Genomic DNA, 18,669 nt, shown 5'->3' on the forward strand with positions numbered 1-18,669 from the left:
TGTTTACCGTCAGCATCCCTCTGACAGGAGTACAGATATTACATGCAGGGGAAGAGGAACTTCTGATTTGGAAAATGTACAGCACAGCCGCCGATTAATGCTGGTTATAAATAAATCGAGAAGACTTTGTTGGTTTTCCAAAAACTCGAGTCACAATGTTTATGAAACTTTTAAATGTCAGATTTTTGGGGGACATTTTTAATTTTCCAAAAGAAACTGGATTTAAGAGTCCTGTTAAATCCGGGGTAATTATAATCATTGTGAACGGTAGAGGAAAAGCAATCCCAGGGTTCCCCCCGATGCAATGCATACTTAAGCTTCAAAAATAGTTTGGAATGACAGGAAAAGACAGAATGTGCTTGCTGGCTGACAGAGTTTCCCAGTGAGCAAACTTTTATCTGTTTGTGCACCTATTTTGCTTCTCTCCTCCACAAAGAGCCCTCTAACATCCTGAAAGAGCCTTCTAACATGCCTTCACGCCGACCACACCAACACTGTGAGCACTCAGAGTAAAGAGGGACAGGACAAAAGGGGGGAGGTCACCGCCTCCTCCTTTACTTGACCTCTCTGTCCTCACCCTCAGTCTCTACCCACAAGCCCATTCCTCCTTTTTGCGCCCATTAATAGATGACAAATGACCGTCATCCCATATGTCTTTGAAGTTCTCCAACACACTGTCCCCATTCACGGGAGCTTGCATGTGTCTATTGTTCGTGACGGAGCATAAGTGTGAGTGGATGAAAGGAGAAAGGAGCTCCTGCTCATATCCCAATCAGAGTTTTCTCACTGCTGCCACTGATTAAACCTTTGAAGAAGATCTGAGTAAGACAATAGAGGGCTGCTTTAAGGAACACCGCCAATATTAAATGGATGCATTACATGTATTTCAGCTTAATACGATACAGCAGAATAAGTCAAATGTACTATAAATGCTATTATAGCAGTGGCCTATCAAAGTGTTGCTGGTGCCTGCAACTCACTGTGTAGAGTAGTTGCCTTGCAATCTTTAGGTTGTGGGTTCAATTCCAGCTTCCCCTTGTCACATGTTAATGTGCCCCCTGAATGCCATTTTAAATGTACATTCAGGATATAGTTTCCTGACAGTCTTGCTAAACATCTAACTCAAAGTGAGGGAAAAAGGGCTGCATAGAAAAGGGGTGGAGACTACCTGTATGCGCTCTTGACCTGAAAACCGTCTCACCGTCCAACTGCTTAGCTGAGTCTCCCTCCCTACTGGCAATATATTTTTACTTTTCTCTCACGTAGAAAGTACTCCTGAATCGGCACGCTTGCGCACTGAGAATGCTGCAAGTACCCAGTTTGCACAGACTGCCACAAAGACTCCCTGACCCTTAGCCCCTTTCACTGTTTAGTTTTTCTACAGCGCCCTTCCCCGGGCGCTGTAGAAAAACTAAACAGTGGGGAAAATAAAGTTGCCTACGGCTCCCTAAGGGAAGGGTTGGATGTAGAGGAGAAATTTCGTTGAAATGTACAATTTCAATGACAAATAAAGATTTCTTTCTTTCGATATGTTTTTGTTAATTGGCGCTACACAAATAAACTGAATTGAAATGAACTGATTTCAATTAGATTCACTTTTTCGTAATGAATGTACTTCCTTATTCAGAATTTCAACTTTAACTATTTAAGTTCAGAGACTTAATCAGGTTTTACATATCAAGTGAAAAATATTCAAAGCAGCTGTAAATCTTCTCTAGACTCGTCCTTAATTCATCCCAATGGTCAGAGTGTCCAGTCCAATGACAAACGAAACAAATTAATCTTCATCTCAGACTCCTCAGGCCTCAGCCGGCAGGTAAAAGATCAAAATTATTTACAGTAAATTAAGAGACAAAAGTAGAAAAAAAAAGCATGGAAGCATTCTCAGGAGACGCCAAGTTTATATCTTTACAAATAAGACATCAAAACTAAGGTTTTCAAGGCCACATTGCATAATGCATTTTTACTTCTCTGGCTAAAACACAGCACAAAAAAATACACAGCACGGTGGTGGTGGAGTTATACTTTGGGCTTATTTTGACATTATTTGGACTGCTGGTGTATGCCAACATGTTCCAGAGTCAACCGTCTGTCTGAGAGGGGAAGGTACACAACGCTGTAATCGCCCAACCCAGAAAAGACGGGTAGTTTCTATTACAACCTGAACAATAATGCTTTTCCTCCACTGTTTACCACGACTGGAATCTCATTAATTTCCTTATCGCAAGTCTTACCATCGGAGCGGTGAATGCAGGTGTGCTGGTTGTCGCTGAGGAAGAAGCCCTCTGTACACTGACACTCGTAGCTTCCCATTGTGTTCACGCACACTTGTTGGCATCCTCCGTTGTTGTCCAGACACTCGTCCACATCTGGGGCAGACAGAGAGACAGAATAGCGCAAGGGATGAGCGTAAGCATGGCAAATAAAGTCCGTTATCTTTTTTTTGTGGCGGCAGTGGAACAACAGCCCAAATGCAGATCATTCACTGAGCTTTACAAATAAAGACATTTGAGCGAGTTGATGTGCTGAGCAATGCCCAGTTAGAGGGTTGACACCAGAGTCAGGAATGTTGCAGGGGCTCAGTAGGAACAGGCACCTTGGCCTATATGTGGCTGAATTAAAAGCCTGGCGTTAGGTCGTAACAGGCGTCAGTCCATACTGTAGTGAAAAAGGATTGTTTACGCTGTACTACGACGCTGAAAGGTTTATAAAGTGTTAGTCACGTATCTGGTCGGGACCGACGTGAACTGTAGACGTGTTAAAGCGCACCGTCTTAAACAGTAATGGAGCGTGACAGCCTCTCTATACGTGCGTGGGTGTGTGCAGACCAGGGCCTGAGCGGGTGACTTTGCTCTCTGTTTAGTCTGAGGTGCTGAGACAGGCCTCCAGTTGTAGGCGGTTGAAGACGGGGTTACAAAACCAAAGAGATGAAAGAAGAAGCACATGGCACGTGGCTGCAGCTGGACTGGCACGGTACCGGACAACAAAAGCTACATGGAGCTTTGGAAGTCTAAAAAAAACAGGACGGGTAAACTTGGAACCTAAAAAACATAAACAGTGAGGCCTCGTTGGGTCTGCAATCAAAGTGTTGTTGTCAGTGGAGAAAAAAAACGCAGAAAATAAATATATGTATAGAGGGATAACTTGTGCACAGTGTGTTGAAATAGCGTACCGCGCACGTGACGTCACCGACTCAAGAGCAACGCCCCTTTTGCCGCTTAGGTAGGGCATACAGGTAGAGAACGCCCGTAGCAACCAGCTATTACACGCACAACAAAACCAGCGATATGACCGACTTTACAGCCATTAAACTTTCCCAAGACGATGTCCCAGGCACACGGTTTACTGGTCGAACTGTCGAAGAACACACCAACCTTCAGCTCAAACGATGGCTTGAGTGTCGAGGGCTTAAAAAGACTGGAAAACTGGCCGAGTTGATGAACGGTAAGCTTTGTTTTTTTTTCCTGCGCGGCGGTCATGGCATCGTCGGCCGTTTTTTTGTTTGTAATCACCGTCCAGGGATCGGTATATGTTTAATGTTTGTCTTATTGGAAATGTTTTTGAATAAGCTATCCTGGTAGCAGGGTATCAAGTTAGCGCCTGCTACCATGATAGCCTATATGCTATCATGGTAGCAGGCGCTTCATTATTAACATGTCGGTCACCAAAATACTCTTACCTGTTCACTACTTGATGTCGCTGGAATTGGGTCAGGATGTTCTTTGGTCGGGCCCTTTCCTCCGACAAAATGCTTGCTACATATGTAGGCCGACCGCACCGGTATACCAAGCGCACACATTTCTCCTTGGCGTTCTTCAATTTTGGGAAAGTAATGAAGAAAACATCCTTCATATGCAGCCGATCAGCGTACCTCGAGTCGCTGTTGCACGTTCCATAGCAACAATGTTTAAAAACATGGTCTTAGATTTGGAAAAAGCAGTCGTTTACCGAGTAAAACCAAGGGTAACGCACGTCTCTTTTACAGCGAAACAGCGGCGGACTATGCAAGCTTGCCCTACTGCGTACCACGTGATGTGACGTCATCGTGATGTTAGGTTTCTAAAAACAGCTCGCTCGCGGTACGCTATTAATGTATTCATCTGCAGTGTTAAGAATTTCTAAGAACTTTAAAATTACACTCCATGTAAAAGTAAAAGTGTTGCAGGAGCTGTATCTGTGACTGAAGGCTAGCTTAGAAGATGCTATGATGTCGGGTTTGGAAGTGAAGCTGAAGATGGTAACATTGTCAGTGTGAGCGAACTGAATGAATAGGCTTAAAAAAAACAGTTAATGGGAAAGAGCACTCAGCTTAAGCAGTTTGGAGGCAAAGGTCGAGAGGAAAGCATGTGATGGTTTGGATAGGTGCGGAGGAAGGACGGTGGACATGTTGGGCAGAGGATGTTGAATATGGAGGAAAAGCAAAAGACCACATGAATCTTCCTACATCTTCACACTGGATGTAGTGAAGGGAGATACGAAGAGGGCAGCTTTTAAATTTACCAGATATTTAATCGAAAACTGACATTTTTCTCTGTAGCTGGGAATGAACTTGAATGAAAGTCTTGATCATTCTATATACGCTATATTGCCAAACGTATTTGCTCAGCCGTCCAAATTATTGCAATCAGGTGTTCCAACCACTTCCATGGCCACAGGTGTATAAAATCAAGCACCTAGGCCTGCAGACTGTTTCTACAAACATCTGTGAAAGAATGGGTCGCTCCCAATCACTACAAGCCTCTACACTTCATGTATCCTCCAGATTAGCTCAAGAACAGCGCAAAGACCTTCATGGAATGGGTTTCCATGGTCGAGTAGCTGCATCCAAGCCATACATCCCCGAGTGCAATGCAAAACGTTGGATGCAGTGGAGTAAAGCACACTGCCGCTAAACTGCAGAGCAGTGGAGATGTGTTCTCTGGAGTGACGAATCGCGCTTCTCCATCTGGAAACCTGACGAGTCTGGGTTTGGCGGTTGCCAGAACGGTCTGACTGCATCGTGTCAAGTGTAAAGTATGGCAGAGGGGGATTATGGAGTTCCAGCGAAAGGAACTCTGAAGGCTTCAGCATACCAAGACATCTTGGACTATTCCATGCTCCCAGCTTTGTGGGAACAGTTTGGAGCTGGCCCCTTCCTCTTCCAACATGACTGTGCACCTGAGCACAAAGCAAGGTCCATAAAGTATGGTGTGGATGAACTTGACTGGCCATCACAGAGTCCTGACCTCAAGCCGATAGAACACCTTTGGGATGAATTAGAGCTGAGACTGAGAGGCAGAACTTCATATCCAACATCAGTATGTGACCTCACAAATGTGCTTCTGGAAGAATGGTCAAAGAGTCCCATAAACACACTCCAGAAGCTTGCAGACAGCCTTCCCAGAAGAGCTGAAGCTGTTCTAGCAGCAAAGGGTGGACCAACGTCATATTGAACCTCTATGGATTAGGAATGGGATGTCACTTAAGCTCATATAAGAGTCAAGGCAGGTGAGTGAATACTTTTGGCAATATAGTTGAAAGAAAGTGATTGGTAAATTTTTTTCCTGTGTACATGACAAGTGTGACTTACTTTAAAAGGATTCACTGTCAACGCTCTCCCTGAGGTCTCTTGCTATATGTCTATGTATCAAAGTTCCAGACAACATTAAGATACGTTTGACTTTACTGATCTCACAGTGGAGAAATTCACGTGTCACGCCGGCTCTTATAATCAAAAGAAGGAAAAGGTGCATGAGGTATATACAGTGCATCCACATATATACAGTGGATCGAGAAAAAATAAAGCAAAGATTTAAGATGACTTATGTACATTTAAGGTGACTTATATACATATGGATTGACGTTGTACATTAAAGTGGTACCAGGTAAAGGAACAACAGTGAGGTAATTGAGATAACTCTACCAGCTGAAGTCGTTTATTTAACAGGATTATTGCACAGGGTATTAAATAGTAATTGCACTCTAGTTATTGCACGGTTATTACAGTTATAGTGCAGCATTGTATAGTCTGATGGCAGCAGGGATGAATTACCTGTGGTAGCGCTCCTTTTTACAGACAGGATGTCTAAGTATGTCACTAAAGGAGCTGCTCAGCTCCTCTACAGTCTGATGCAGGGGGGTGAACGGTGTTGTCTATGATGGATGTGAGCTTGGAAAACACTCTCCTCTCAGCCACTTCCTCCACAGAGTCCAGAGTGCAGCCCAGGACAGAAGTGGCCTTCCTCACCAGTTTATTTAGCCTCCTTCTGTCCCGCTCTGCGCTACCAGGAGCCCAGCAGACGACAGCGTAGAGGAGGGCTGAGGCCACCACAGAGTCATGAAAGGTCTTCACCAGGGGCCGGCTTAAATAATTAATAATTATTAATAATACTGTAATAATCATTGAATTACATAGTTTCATAATTTTTGTGTTTCTGTTTTAAATAAGGTAATGTTAAATATGATATACTCATTTTGTGTAAACTCCCTCCCTTTCCTTTTTGTTTTTCACTATAGGAGTATTTTGAGAAATGTGTAGTTTACCTTACTAAGTCTTAAAACTCTCTCTGATAAACACATCCGACTCACTGAGTTTATCTTGGGTGACAGCTCTATTGTAACAAATTCAGTCCCAAATTGATTGAGATTACAGAACATGGACCATGTGATCATTTTAATGATAATAAAAAAAAACAGAACAACAAAAGTCTCAGCTGCAGTTAGGATATTCTGAAAGTCCTATGAAGGACCTTAAAGCTGACCTCATTGTGTTCTTCTCCTACAGGGCCGTAAAGTTCCCAGCTCTGTGTGTAAATATAGCCATGTAGGTTCTACGTTGTGAGCATAAATTGCGTCCTTGGTGAACTTCTGCTTTGTTTTCATTACACTTCCTAACACTATTTTAGGTAAGTCCTGAGCTGTAATGGATGCCATTAATATGACTGATGACTTTAATCTTCAGGCTGCGTGAGGAGAAAGTAAGAGGAAAGAAATGCCATTCCCATTTCTACACAAACATGGCCAGAGGTTGTTTTTCCAGTTTCAACCACAGCCCCCTTTTGGTTGTGCTCAAATGAGGTAAAACTCTATCTAAACATCGTGAGGATATACTTCACATATTACAGAGGGGGCTGAAATATCAGGGAAGGCAATAAATTAAAAAGAGTATTAGAAGGGAGGGGGGGTGAAGGAACAATACTGGATCTAACATGAAAATTAAAAGAATATTACAAATACCCAGTGCCTTTGAAAGCATCCATACCCTTAGGACGGGAGTCAGATCTTTCATTAATCTGGCATCCCCCTATGGACCAACTCCCAGTTTTAGTTTTTTTGAGGCAGACACCCTGTCTATCTTTAGGACGGAGCTTAAAACCTTTCTTTTTGACAAAGCTTATATTTAGACTGGCTTAGGTTACCCTGAACTATCTCTGTAGCTATGCTGCTATAGGCTTAGGCTGCTGGAGCACATATTGACTACTTTATCTTACTTTGCTTACACTCTCTTTCAACTCTCCAATTTTCCATAATTTGCTGTTATTTCTGCTTTTAACTTTATTATTCCTGTTAAAAGGTGGTTCTTCTCTATGCTCTCACCACATGCATGCTAAGTAAGAGAGATTGCCGTAAGGTGAAAGACTAAATGCGACGCACTGTTCCCTGCCACTACATTGTCGCCTAGGAAGAGGGAATGCTGCAAAGTCAGTGAGTGGATGCAATCGGCTGGGTTTCCTTAGATGAAAAACATTTATCAATTTAAACTAAACACGACTGAAGAGTTTAATAACTAGGATAAAATGAAAACTATTTAATTGACTTTAACCTGTCTTTATGTTTGGACTGAACTTACTATCTATTTCTGTGAATAAACTAGATGGCGTTTTTAAAGTGACTTAAAAAGACATTTGTTCTGAATCAACGCTAGATAAATAAAATAAACTCAAAACTGGACCCTTCACATTTTGTCATGAAACAATCAAAAACCCAACCTTAAAACAGTGGTATTTTATGTCACAGATCAATGCACAAAGCTGTAAGTGAAAGGAAAATGATATATGGTTGTCTACTTTTTCAAATAAAGTCAGAACAGTATTTTTGGTTTTCGCTGTTTAACTCTGATACTCCCAAATATAAACCGTGCAACCAAACTGCCTTCAAAGGTAAACTGCAAACTAAACATTTACCCACGTATAATTCGTTTATGAACCTGACTGTTCTCTGAAGATCTCAGAGAACAGTCACACAAGAGGATAGCTACATTTAAAAATAGGATAAATATGCAAGAAACAAAATATAAAAAAAAAAAAAACAATGGGTAAAAAATATTTTACAAAAATGATCTAGGCTGAATAAGTTTTAGTCCATTAAAATCACATGGTGGAATCATTTATCATTTCAGCTTGTTTAGATCAGTAGTTGGTCCCAAGCTGTTTTTAAAATGCCTGGTCATTCATTTAGGGAATAATAATCGTCTTCCAGAGGGAAGATGCTGAAAGGAGATGAAACTCGTCGTTTCGAACTGAAGTGGCTACCAGGAGCTCTCCAATCAGTTAATACGATACTTCTGCTGAGCAGAACTCCTCTCTTTCAGAGTTGTCTGATCAAACCATGACACCAATGAAAATGATAAAACAGATTGAAAATAAATGAGTCATGATGAGTCGTCTATATTAAAATTAGTTTCCTTAAACAGAATAGGCGCTGATTAGCCTTTTTGCATACTGCCTCTGTCATATTTCGGTTAGGTAAAGACTAGGACAGAACTGAGGTCAAGTTGAGTGTTTTAATGCTAAAATGTAAAGAAAATGGACAAAATGGTTTGACACAAGGAGATAAGGCAGAGAATAAGGTTAAGAACAGATGCCAAATGGAGAGATAAGGAGCATGACAGAAAACGGAGGCATCTGAAGAATCCAGCCATGAACATCAACAACAACCGGACAGCTTATGCACAGGAGGAGGAGTGGAGAGCGGCAATGGCAAAAATGGTGAGATTAGTCAGGTGGAAAATTAGAAACAGCTGAGAGTGGTGACGGCAGAAGGAACTGTAGGGATAAAAGCAATGAGAAGGATCTGAACAGAGAAAAATGGAAACCTAAAAGAAACCCAACAACTCAAACGCCTGGGGATGATGACAGTCTCCGAGTTAGCTTCAAAGTTCAATTTAGCTTCTAAAATAGTGCCAAGGTATTTCTGCATACTTCAATATGAATCTGTTTTCATGTCTGTTCTGACCCATGTTGGTCTGCAGTATAAAAAGCAAAGGTGACAGCAAACAGTCCTGGGGTGACGCAGTGGAAGCCTATTTTAAATTTCAGCAACAATTGTTTACTATAACTCTTGGTGTCGTGTTCATTTGAAAATGTAGGATCCAACCTAAAACTAAACTGCAAATTTAAATGTATCTGCATTTGATTAAAATATGTGGTTGAATTGTATTAATAGCCCAGGAAAAATCCCATTAAAATCCAAGAATTTAAAAAGTCAGGATTGCATCCTCCACAAAGCCTGTACAAGCTGGTTCACACGGCAGGATTTTTGGCCCAATTTTTGCCCCAATCATCTCCTTCCGACCGATGGCAACTATCGGCGTGGCTCATAAGATAAACTTAAAATCAGTTTGCAAACTAGCGGCATTATTCTTCCTCGTAGTCCATGTTTATTTACTCTGAACTCACGTTTGATCTTGAGAGGATTCCCAAGATTTCCCGTCTGATATCTGAATGATCCAGAGTGAAATCTGTTTGTGTGTAAAGTGTTGTGTTTACTGTATGACTGGACACCACACACTGTACGAGCAAACCTGTTATACGTGTGATTTTCTTATCGCTGTGTGTAGCGGCTCTCAGGCTCTCAGAAAGTCCACCGACTATTTTAAAATCCTGCCGTGTGAACAAGCCCTAAGCAAGCTGCAAAGGATATAAAGATAGTCAGTCTGCAAATAATGCGCCATTGATGTCACATGTGTGACCATTGTTATTGACCTGGCCATGCAGAGGAGGAAAAATGAATGGCATCAGGGAGGTGCAGATTTTTATCTTGGTTTTGTGACTGTTTACAATATGTATCCAATTTAACATTAAACTGGACAAATTCACTGCTACAAAATCAATGGCATCTCCAATGTTATATCCAGCTGACGTTATTTCGGCAGTCACGCAGCTTTTACTGTCTTACTTCAAAGTAAAAGCGTACATGGAGCGTTAGAATCATTACAGCTGGTTCAGACGACTTTTGCTTGGTTTTGAGGTGCAAAGGAGAAAGAGCGCTTGGAGACCAGCTGTTTTACACCAACTCTCCCATCACCATCACCATTGAAGGATTCTGGCTGGCTGAAATAGGTTTTAGCTTTGCGGTGCACTATCCCTATGGTTTGGCCTGTTTTAAACAATTCTCGTTGGTATCGTGTGGGCTCGTGTGGATGAAAACCTTTCTGAAAACAATCCCGTGTGCACAATATTATTCTTACAAGCAACGTGCGGAGAAATATTCATATTTATAAAGACCCGGCTACATGTGACTCTTATAAATATAACAAAACAGAGGACTCAGCTCATCGGCCAAATATGTCACTTAAGCCATGTCCATTATCAGAACCATGGCTTCTTCTCACTTTTACACTGCGGAAAGGCTGTTTCACGGCCAGATGGTTGATATTAAAGATTTCACATTGTAAAAATAATTTCAACCTTTGAAAATGACAATCATGACAATCCATGATTCTAAGATGGAAATAGTATGGCAAAAATACAAAACTACAAGCGTATGGCTCACCACCTTGATAAAAATTGGCAGAGCCCCATGGTAAGTCTGGAAGAGAAATAGAGAATCATTAGACCCTTTTCCATTAGACCTCAAAATCTCCCCAGGCTATTCAAAAGCCCCCCATGTGTTTCCATATAGGGGATTTCACTTTCCTCACACTCTACATTCACAAGACTTAAGGGGCGGGGTTGTGTGCTGCAAGACTAAATAGTCCACCACAAGGGGGAGTATGGAGCAGTAGGGAGATGACGAGTTTAAAAACCTATCCATTCTATACCCTTTTTTCCGTGGCAGAGAAGGCAGAGGAGGACCCATAACGGCATCAGCAAGACCAGTGCACTCTCCATCCTGTTTCTACGAAGTCCAGAGAAGTAGCAGGATACATAAGGCCCGTTTACACTACACTTTTTTAACCGACCCGAGCTGAGACCAGTCTGAGCTTGGATCAGTTAACCAAGCCGAGACGACCGTTTACACACCACACTATCCCGGTTCCTTGGTTGCTCCTCGCCTCCTAGTGACGATCTGCGGTACTGCTGCTCTCTGGGATTGAAGGCGGGACTGAGCAAATCAAAATGGCGGCGCCCGTAACATTCAGGATGTTATGGTTAGACAGAGTCAGCTTTTGGGACGTGAATAAGGCCTATTTACAGCTTCTCAATCTACCTTTGTCTGTTTTAAAATTTTGAGATATTCTTGCCGCCACCTGCTGGACCGGAGTGGTACTGCAGTTTTTCTTACAACTTCGCCCATACGTCATTGGGCTGTTTTACATAAGTGGCCCCAAGCAAATGAAAATGCATCAAACTTAAAAGCCCCAGGCTTTGGTTTACCCTGGTTCCTGTTTCCTCTTTGAGGGGGTCATGGGCAGTGTTTTCATCAAGCTCTGCAAGCTCTTCAACTGCAATAGCCACTGTTTAACCCTACCAACCACCAGTATGATGGTTTTAAGACAAATATTACAGAACTAAACAAGTTCACATTAAAATGAAAAACAAATAATAAAGTAAAAGTAGCACCCTTAGGCCCAGTTTATATAGTTTATCTGCAAAAAAGTGGACTTTGGGGTGAGTTGCACTTTAAACAAACATTTCCCCCTGATCCATGAGTTTTTAGTTTATTGTATTCTCAATTTGTATGTTTTTTGTTGCTTTTTTCTGTAGCACTTAGAGATTTTTTTTATGAAAAAAGCTTTATAAATACAATGCATTATTATTATAGAAGGATCAGATCCTAAAATCAAACTCCAGGGAATTTGTGACTAGGCTTAAAACTTGCTTATCACAGACGCTCTCTATTCAATCTGACAAAGTTTGAGTAATGAAGAAGTGAGAAAACATACAGTCTCTCGATGTACAAAGCTTTTAGAGACATAACCCAAATGACCTGCACCTGTAATTGCAGTCAAGGATGGTTCAATGTTTCTTAATTAAACTTCAAAAACCTGTTACGCAAAACTAGGTAGTGGACATACAGTATTTGAATCGATATGAGTCAGATTTTTGGAAACCACTATTTGTTTATTCTGACCATGGTTGCTTTATGGACACAGGAGATTGGTCTCTTCTGTTTGACCTTCACAGGTTATCCTAAACTATCCTGAAAATATTTGCACAAACCTCTCAAAGTTCAAATGAGCTACAAGGAAAAGAATGAAAGCAAATACAGCAGTTTCTCTTAGTGCTATCATGATACCGTAAAAGGTGACAAACCTTCTTTTCTCAGCAAATGTCTATGTACTATAAAGGCGAAGCACTAAGTGAAAAATTGATGTGTCTTTGTTTTTTATAACATCCAGCATGCCTTTTTGCACAGATCAGCAGTGAACATTGACTGTAAAAGTTATGGCCACTGAAGAAACACAAATAATGAGCTCAGGAATCCAAAATGTATTAGGATGTTTATGCAATACTAAGATCCAAGCAGACTGTCTTAAACATACTCAGTAGACCTCCTTTAACCCTACGGTGGGGAACTTCCTTCTGTGAAGTTAAACTATAAATAAGCATATCAAGACACAGTAAACATGCTAACATTAGGCTAGTACTAAAGCAAGCAGCTAAACAACTGTATGTCAGCTGAAGTTTATGACGTGAGTTTATTGAAGGTTATAGCCCTATATTATCTTGAATCAGGTATGTATTTATAAGCTTAGGTGCCTGATCAATGGTGGACATGGAGCAACGCAACTTTTTGTTATCTGTGAAAATAAAACCTTTTTTCTCTCTCTCTCTCTCCTTTTATGCAAAAAGATTATATCTACTTTGGAGACTGGTGCCAGCAGAACTACAGTAGCTCATGTTAATTGCATGGAAAACAAAGTAGCTAGTGGTGGACCGTCACAGATGCAGACCCACCTCATTAGCTACGTTTACATGGACAATTTTAATCGCAATGAACGGCTGATCGGAATAAAAATGTGTCAGATTAAGCTCAGTCGTAATGAAATTGTAATCCGAATGATTATGCTGATGGACATGCTGATCGACATGCATGTCAACCCTTGTCAGGATCAAGTTATTCTGAAAGTGGCAAACTGAGCTGAGTGCGCATGTGCGCCCCCCACGTCATGTATTTCTGCTTTGAGTGGCGGAAATGTGGGGAGCAAAACTATATGTGCTCACGATACAACCTTTCTATTCAAAACATTAAAAGAGCTCAAAATTATAATTTTTTCAGTAACGTTCAACCGTAATTAGAGCCTGGTGGAAGTCCAGGTTCTGCAAACAAACTCGTACAATACTGCTCTGTTTACTATTTTTTCTACTGTTTTCTTTAGGGAAATTTGATAATTGAACGTCAGAGTGGTTGAATTCTGAATAAAAACTGTATCTGCCGTGTAATTAATGAAAGCTCATTTATCCAATGCTTTTGCAATGGTGGGTTCTCTGATGTCGTTTAAAAGAATAGCATTTTTTCCATAAGTGCTGGTTAAAGACACTAAAAAAGGTCTTATATTCAGTAATTTTAAGTATATTAACATCTCCAAGAATCCAGGTTAGGGTTAGCCTCTATGACGTGAGACACAGTGGTTATAATGCACTTCCAAAAATCTTCTAGGCAAAGACAATCCCAGAGCATATGCAATAGGTTGCTTACGTCTATCTTACATCTTTGGCACAGGGCAGAAGTGTTCCCACTAAGTTTATACAATCTCTGTGGGGTGAAATAGACTCTGAGAAAGATTTTAAATTGGATTTTAAATTTGTCTGTGCTTAGTAGAAATGAGAACTGTTTGGGATAGTTCCAGATTGTTTTGCCAGTCGGTGGCATCATAGTTCCAACCTAAGTCTGTCTCTCACTTGTTTTTAAATGACGGTCTATCGTAAATTGATAAATTCTTGTTCAGAATGTTAAATAGAAGATATCCGCCCTCTTGTAGAGGAGGCTCGTGTGCCTTTGAAAGGGGGATTCATTAGGTATACGAGGAAAATTAGCTAAATTATCTTGAAGCCAGTGTCTACTTTGAAGGAATTTAAAGTGATTGTTTTGTGGCAGCAGTGAGATTTCTAATCCCGGCAACGCATGGGATTCCTGCCATGCCCAAAAAGGTGTTCAAGATTATGGGACCTTTTGTATTTGATAGCAAGGCTTTTCTTTGAGCCCAAGAAAAAGATAAGGGGGATGCTTTCAACAGATGTTCGACAGAAAGCTATCAAATGTCACACCTCTGAGAGTGCAACCAATTCTATTTTGGGGGAAACTGAGATGCCATATAATAGCAGGGCAGTCAAAAGTAGCCGGTCAACGGCGGCAAATCGCCGTCTGTAGCAGCTCTTGCCGCCGCCTACATTTCCCCGATTATACATCCCAAAAATCAGCTTAGCATCTGAGAGCAACATTAACGAGTGATTGGGTTCCTTGTTCCAACCGAGATGCTACTTTTCCGATCAAAACACAGACCGGTGTTATGCCGACGTGAGTTTTGAAACCGCAAAGCTTTGTCTTAAGCGGAAGATAAAACGTGCACAGCACCGCGTTCATAAACCAGTGTGATGCATTCACGAGCGTCAGAAAGCTATGGTGCATTCAGGAGCATGGGACATTTCAAACTTACAAGGAAAGAGGCATAAAACGGAATAGAACTTAACTCATACAATAATGTATTTATCCAGAAACAGCGTGGGCTTTCTTACAATACTGAATGCTCTATAATTGTATTTCTGATATTTTTTGATTATGCACATCTATTAGCTTTTTATTCTGAAAAACCTATAATATTACATATAATAAAATATAATTTTACAGCAGCAAATTATCAAAGTTTTTCAGGGGATGCATTTTGTGTCTGTCTCTAGAATCCTCGCCGATGATATGATATTGTGTGTGTGTGATGAGTGCAAGTGAAATTAAACTGAGATAAGAGATTTCGAAAAGAGCGATATGACTGAAATAAATTCAACATGTAAATTCAATTTCAAATTCCAACCCTGTATTTTTATCATAAAAATTTGACTTTGTTCGTGAAGAAATGTTACGATCGTTTTTAGAACAGAACTGTGCATAATAATAATAAGATGAATAGACCTCACCTAATCTGATCTGTTTTATGTGGTGCTAGTAATTCAAATTAAACAACTTTTATGCAAATGGAGATTACCTTCCTTGTTAAAACATGATAACATCATGTGAAAAAATAATGTTTTAAGAATAATGATAAAAAAGAAATGTTTTTGAAAAATTTATCATTCACATTTTTTGCCTTTTATTGAATTTGAAACATGCACTCTGACTCTATTGTTTAAATAATTACCTGTCTTGAAAGCTTCCAAAATATATCAGGGAGAGTCTATTTTTCAAAATTCTCCCCTGCGGGGCTCGGGCACCAGCATAAGTGCACCCTCCTACTTAATAGTGTGCGGCCTGCTACTTTAAAAAAGTTTGACTGCCCTGTAATAGCATCTATAATTTGAAAGGTTCAGGCACCCTTTGTTACAAGGGGCACGGAGAGTAATAAGTTTTACTCTGGAGTTTTTATTTCGCCATAAAAAATAATGAATTTTGTTAATCCTACTGAAACAGCTTTTAGGGACACACTGCGGGATACATAAATAAGTTTAGGTAACAAATTCATTTTAATTATATTCACTCTTCCAGTTAGGGATCAAGAAAGATCATTCCATCTTTGTATCAACGTTTATTTTCTCAAGAAGTCTTTGAATACTTTATCATGTTGTTTTCAAACATATATGCCCAAGTATTTAAACACCGCAAGGACATACTTTCAGTGGTTCAACAAGTGTTCTGATATCCAAGTCCTGTGTGTTAAGAGCCAAGACCTTTACCTGACTCCGCCAGATAGATTTGCTTCGCATATCCATCTGGAAACCTTCCGTTGAAGTAATTTTGGGAAGGGGCGAAAATACTGGTTAGCTGATTGGCCTATGTTGGTGATAGATGGGCCAAATAAACCAATCAGATTCGTCGTAACTCGTAACAGAGCGACGACGAAAACACAACCACAAGCCAAGCTACTCTTGCTGCTGCAGGTAAAGGCTCGTTAGCTCAGCAAAGAAATACTCTGTAATTCTAATACTCTGTGTCACGAGTTGATCTAGACCCTCTAATGACAGGCATTGAAGACAAAATTTTAACCCGGGTCAAATTACACAACTCAAGGTGTCAGACATGAGCGCTCTCGAGCGCAAGTGGAAAAAGGATAAACTGCAAATGTCGTGTCAGATGTTGGACGACTGTTGACAACAGAAAACTGAAAAATATCAAAAGAAAACTACTCTCACTGGAAAACGTGTAAAAGCCATGTTGGTCCTCAGAGGGAAACATATCAATCCTGCGTTTATTTTGGTCTATTCATGGCCTGCAACCTGGTCACGTGACTATCGTGTCTCTCCCAGCAAAGAAAAGAAAATGGCCGCCATTATCCATATTTTATGTGGAAAACTCAACATTTAAAGAATGTACTGTATAAGCATTTATATGTATTTTGAGGACATTTCTAGTGGGAAATCTGCATAATAATTCCATAATCTTTGTTCAGTGAATGTAGACAATCTTTCATTTATTATTTTGTCGCAGATTTCAGTGTCACTACTTTGCCTAGGTTGGACCTATCGATGCTGCTTTCGCCACAGCAGGGCTGCATTTAGTTTATGATCATTCCTTCGTATTTGCAGCAGTCCCCCCTGTGAACCACTAATAGTGTTGCCCCCTCTCCTGCTGCTTGTGACAATGTTGTTCACATTTAGTCCATGCTCCCAGTTCTTCTGTTTTTAGCTAGTTTGAGCATGTGACTTTTTACTCTTTACTGGAGATTGTTGGTCATTTAAAGCCTGTAGGTTTCCCTAATGGTGCTGTACCTCCACAAGTTTTTCTTTTTTTCAATCACTTCTTAAATCTCATCTCTTCGCTCTGGCACCAGTGTCGATTTTTACTTCCTTTTATTGTTTTCTCTGTTTTGTATGATTCCTCTTATCCTTCCTTCGTTCTGGTCGTTCCTCGGTCCACATCGCCTGTTCTGATCAGCTCCTGCCTTCTTCAAAGGTCTGGACTGTCACTATCTGCATCTGGTCAAATCTGGTTCTGCTTGCCTGCCTCATCATCCACTACTCATCATTTTAATAAACTTTTTAAAAACGTAATTCTGTGTTGGTTGAATATCGGGTTCGTACTTGTAAACATTATAGATATGGAGTGAAACTGAGTTGATATGATCAGTAAAATGTTGGACTTCCTGAGATTTAATTTTACACCCTGTCATCACTATACCTGAACCAATAGCTTGATGGTGTCCCTGAAAATAACGCTAAAGCTCTCTTTTCTATTTCCTCCATGTATAGGTTTGCAGCAATAGCAGAAACCCATGTTTCTGCCCATTATATCAGCTACCATACATGAAGTACGTTGAATGCATGCACAATGCGTTGAGATGCATCAGGACATTGGATTGATAATATCATGGTTAAATGAAGTGGCTTTGATTTACTACCATGTGTCTGAAATCCCACACCTAGTGTCTGTAAATGTCAGAATGTGCACCCGGTGCTCGACAACTACCCACCTTAGATCCAAATCTGAGATGTCAACCTTGAAATGGAAAAGACATGTTGGAGGAAAGGAAAATAAACTCATGCAAGTGCAGCAGACATTCACAGAAGGCACGCAACCAGCGGCACATTGGGTCCAGCTGTGTCCACCCCAAACCCAAATAAACAGAGTCAAAATCAAAAGGATGTAACGAAACCAAACGGGCCTCTATTTAATTAGAGGACAATTAGGTAAGCTAAAATCAATTAATGTCCTCACTTATTGACACAGTGGATCTGCTGTGATGATGGAGGGACTTCCTGAACACTCACGCAAACCGATGTCCGCAATTTTCCAATGTCGAGTTTATCATTTAAACTACAAGGCCATGAGGTTTCTCAATTTCATGCTTGGGGTTCATTAAAAGCCACAGAGTCTTTAAAGTTTTTTTGCAAGCAGGCTTTGAGGATATAAGTAGAATGTGAAATAAAAGGAGTTTGAACTTTGACAAACAAGCTGGAAAAAAACAGTTTATCAACAAAGCTGTTGCACTTTGAAAGAAAAGCATTAAAGCTGAAAGCAGGAGTTAATCTAGATCCCTTTGCTGGGTTTCAAGACTCAAACAGCTGCTAAACTACACAACCTGAGCCTACAGCAGACCTTTTCAGGGTTTGACGTTCGGATATGAATAATTTTTCAGGAAGCAGGCTAGTTAGCAATCTGACAATTCCATCTCCGGTACTGGAAGGCATATGATTTTACTTTCCATTGCCTTTGAACTCTGCACAGCTGAAATACAATGTTATGATGGCTTATATAATAAGAATGAAGTCACTTTCTGTCAGCAGAAACCCAGTTAACAGGTATGTATGTGAAAGGAAATGGAAGAAAAGACCGTTTTCCAGTATATCTCCTGATAAACGATACAGTTGAGAGTAATTA

The 18,669-nt window shown here is 40.6% G+C and overlaps 1 protein-coding gene across 3 annotated transcripts in view; it reads right to left on the bottom strand.

Moving 5' to 3' along the window:
- scube1 (signal peptide, CUB domain, EGF-like 1) overlaps positions 1-18,669 on the bottom strand; it is a 156,582-nt gene that overhangs the window by 109,958 nt on the left and 27,955 nt on the right. For all 3 annotated transcript variants that reach the window (XM_036148942.1, XM_036148941.1, XM_036148940.1), the window contains exon 4: positions 2,235-2,369. In XM_036148942.1, the coding sequence (XP_036004835.1) occupies positions 2,235-2,369 (135 nt within the window). The remainder of the gene's footprint in view (positions 1-2,234; positions 2,370-18,669) is intronic.

Source organism: Fundulus heteroclitus, chromosome 17 (assembly GCF_011125445.2).
Source record: "Fundulus heteroclitus isolate FHET01 chromosome 17, MU-UCD_Fhet_4.1, whole genome shotgun sequence".
Classification (NCBI taxonomy): domain Eukaryota; kingdom Metazoa; phylum Chordata; class Actinopteri; order Cyprinodontiformes; family Fundulidae; genus Fundulus; species Fundulus heteroclitus.